This window comes from Sinocyclocheilus anshuiensis, unplaced genomic scaffold (genome assembly GCF_001515605.1).
Source record: "Sinocyclocheilus anshuiensis isolate Anshui unplaced genomic scaffold, SAMN03320099.WGS_v1.1 scaffold1097, whole genome shotgun sequence".
Classification (NCBI taxonomy): domain Eukaryota; kingdom Metazoa; phylum Chordata; class Actinopteri; order Cypriniformes; family Cyprinidae; genus Sinocyclocheilus; species Sinocyclocheilus anshuiensis.
The window spans coordinates 139,238-141,978 of record NW_015555843.1 but is presented as its reverse complement, the minus strand read 5'-3'; the positions used below and the strand labels follow the sequence as shown (position 1 = coordinate 141,978).

At 37.1% G+C, this 2,741-nt stretch overlaps 1 protein-coding gene across 1 annotated transcript in view; it reads left to right on the top strand.

Moving 5' to 3' along the window:
* The window catches only part of LOC107675567 (protein jagged-2-like), a 41,604-nt gene that overhangs the window by 27,853 nt on the left and 11,010 nt on the right, over positions 1-2,741 (top strand). The window contains exons 8-9 of the mRNA XM_016469977.1: positions 526-639; positions 759-872. Coding sequence (XP_016325463.1) covers positions 526-639; positions 759-872 — 228 coding nt within the window. The remainder of the gene's footprint in view (positions 1-525; positions 640-758; positions 873-2,741) is intronic.

Here is a 2,741-nt window from a genome sequence, read left to right as displayed (position 1 = left end):
AGACAGTATAAGTCATTATAATCAGTAATTATGTCACCACTGGATGCAACAAATGCCTCGTTTGTGATGGGTTTCATTGGTTTTGTCTCATCGCGCTGGGACACGGCATCACAGTATGGTAAGGGAAGTAACATTTCCGTCACACACTTGAGGCATTCGGCCAATCACAACGCACTGGATAGCTGGCCAATCAGAGCACACCTTGCTTTTCAGAACGATGAGCTTTTTTAAAAATCGACGTGTTTCAGAAAGGCGGGGCATAGAAGAGAAACAATAATGTACAGTATGTGGAAAATAATGTGTTTTTGAACCTTAACCCGCATAAACACATTGCATTACACATAATACACAAAATAATGTTATTTTTAGCAACGTCATATGACCCCTTTAATAGAATAATCTTTATATAGAAATGTAGGAATGGCAAAAATAATATATAGATAAGAAATGCTTATGCCAACCTGCGATTTGAGTTTAACAAGGTATACCAAATTGTGTGTGTGTGTGTGTGTTTGTACCTTACAGCCGAGCATGCGTGCATGTCAAACCCATGTGCAAATGGTGGGACATGTCATGAGCTGGTATCAGGGTTTGAGTGCCAGTGTCCCCCAGGGTGGGATGGCCCAACTTGTGCTAAAGGTCAGAAGTCATTCACTTTTTATTGAATCTAGATGAGGCAGACTATACTAGAAATGTACATATTATGCATATTTATTTAAATTTTCGATATGTTTTTCATTCGTGTGTGCACATTTCAGACAAAGATGAGTGCATGTCAAACCCGTGCGCTCATGGGGGGACCTGCTTTGATCTGGAGCATGGCTTTGAATGTTTATGCCTCCCACAGTGGACTGGCAAGACCTGCCAGATAGGTGAGACCTAGTGTGTGCATGAATTCATATGATTGATTTTATACTCAAATCTATTGGGGGCCACAAAACAGTACTACGTTTAACTGGATCGTACCATGTCTAAATAGGGGGCCGGATGGCACCTCTCAAATATCAGCAGTTCTGTGTACATAGTGCTTGTTGAATGTAATGAGGTGTGTAACTGAATGTTGCGTTTACATCTTACACCACAAATTACTCACAGTTGATTGTTTTACAGTGCGAGTGTGCGTTTTGATTGTTTTTTGTGAGTGCATGAGCATGTGATATGCCTGCAACTATGTATATATGTTGGCATTGCGTGCTTGTATGTTTATTTAACCTGAGTTTGCGGGTATGAACTGTATGTGTGTGATATGGAATTTCGTCCGAGGTTGTGTGGTCATGGCAGATAGCTGAATATTATCTGCAACTGGACCCAGGTGATTTAAGTAAAGCTATATATATCAACGGGCCTGGCAACTGCCAAGACAGGGTCTAAATTTATCTTTTTGTGGGACTATATTAGAGTGATCATGGGGTGGAGAAAGAATCTCAAAAGGGGTGTGGTGGAAGTATTTTACTCCACTGATAGTGCTGCAGGAAATGCTTAATAACCTGTAAACAAGCGCATTGTGGAATTGTAGCCGTGGTGTCTGGTTATAGGGGGCGGGTCAGGTTTCCCAGGTTGCACTCCGGTCTCAGGTGTGGAGCGGGCAGGGTTACCTGTGCAGGATTGAGAAGAGAGTTTGATTTCATCTGTGGCACAACATCAGTCCCATATAGCATACAGCGCCACACACGACTTTTATTAGCTTTTTATACACACTGTAGTCACCTATACACATTAAACATATTAAACATTAAACATATTGGCAGGGTTTACCAAATGGGAGTTTGCAAGGGACCTGCACATTGTTCATTAGTTGTCGAAAAAGCTAATGATTAATAATACTGAATGTAAAATTAAAATACTGTAAATAAATGGGGCTATAAATAAATGGGATATAGTCTGATGTGCTGCATGTTTCAAAGTTATTCTGCACATTTCATTATTATAATGATCAAATAAGAAATCTTGTAATTTACAACAGTAATATATTGTGGTCTTTATTTTTATAGTTAAGTTAAAACATACTAAACTACTAGTAATATTCATGGTTATTATTATTTTTTTGATTAAACTATATATTGCTCTATAAATCTATATCATTATTATTATTAAAATAATAAAAATAAAAGAAATAAATAAAATTGTGGGGGTGAATTTGAAATAGTTAGATTTTTAGTTGCCTTATTTTAATGCTTATGTCTAATATTAAATCATTTAAAGTAATCTTGAGGCCCCCTTGAAAGTCCCCCTTGTTGCCCCCCTACTGTTTTAGGGAGACTCAATGCTTTTATGAGAGAACATGAATATTTATAAGAGATGTACATTCTTTTTATGAGCTTCTGGTATGTGTTTTGGAGGCGTGATATCACTGATACTCAGTGGTGGAAAGAGTACTGAAAAAATATACTCAAGTAAAAGTACCATTACCTTCCAAAAAATGTAGTGTGAGTAGAGTAAAAGTACTTGTCCAAAAAACTACTTGAGTAAGAGTAAAAAAGTAGCCTATTTAAAAGTACTCACGAGTATTGAGTAGTGAGTACTGAGCTTTGGATTCTACCCCCTCATAATAAACGCTGTACACCGCCATTTATACATTTTAAAAATGTTGTACATTCTGTAATTCACATTATCTTGTTTGTCATAAAGAATGAAGAATATCTATCATCCAGCAGTTTTAATTGTGACTGCCAACTCTTTAAAATACATAAAAATAGCACGGAAACAGTATTCAGTTGAAGAAAAGATGAAAGTTATTCTCA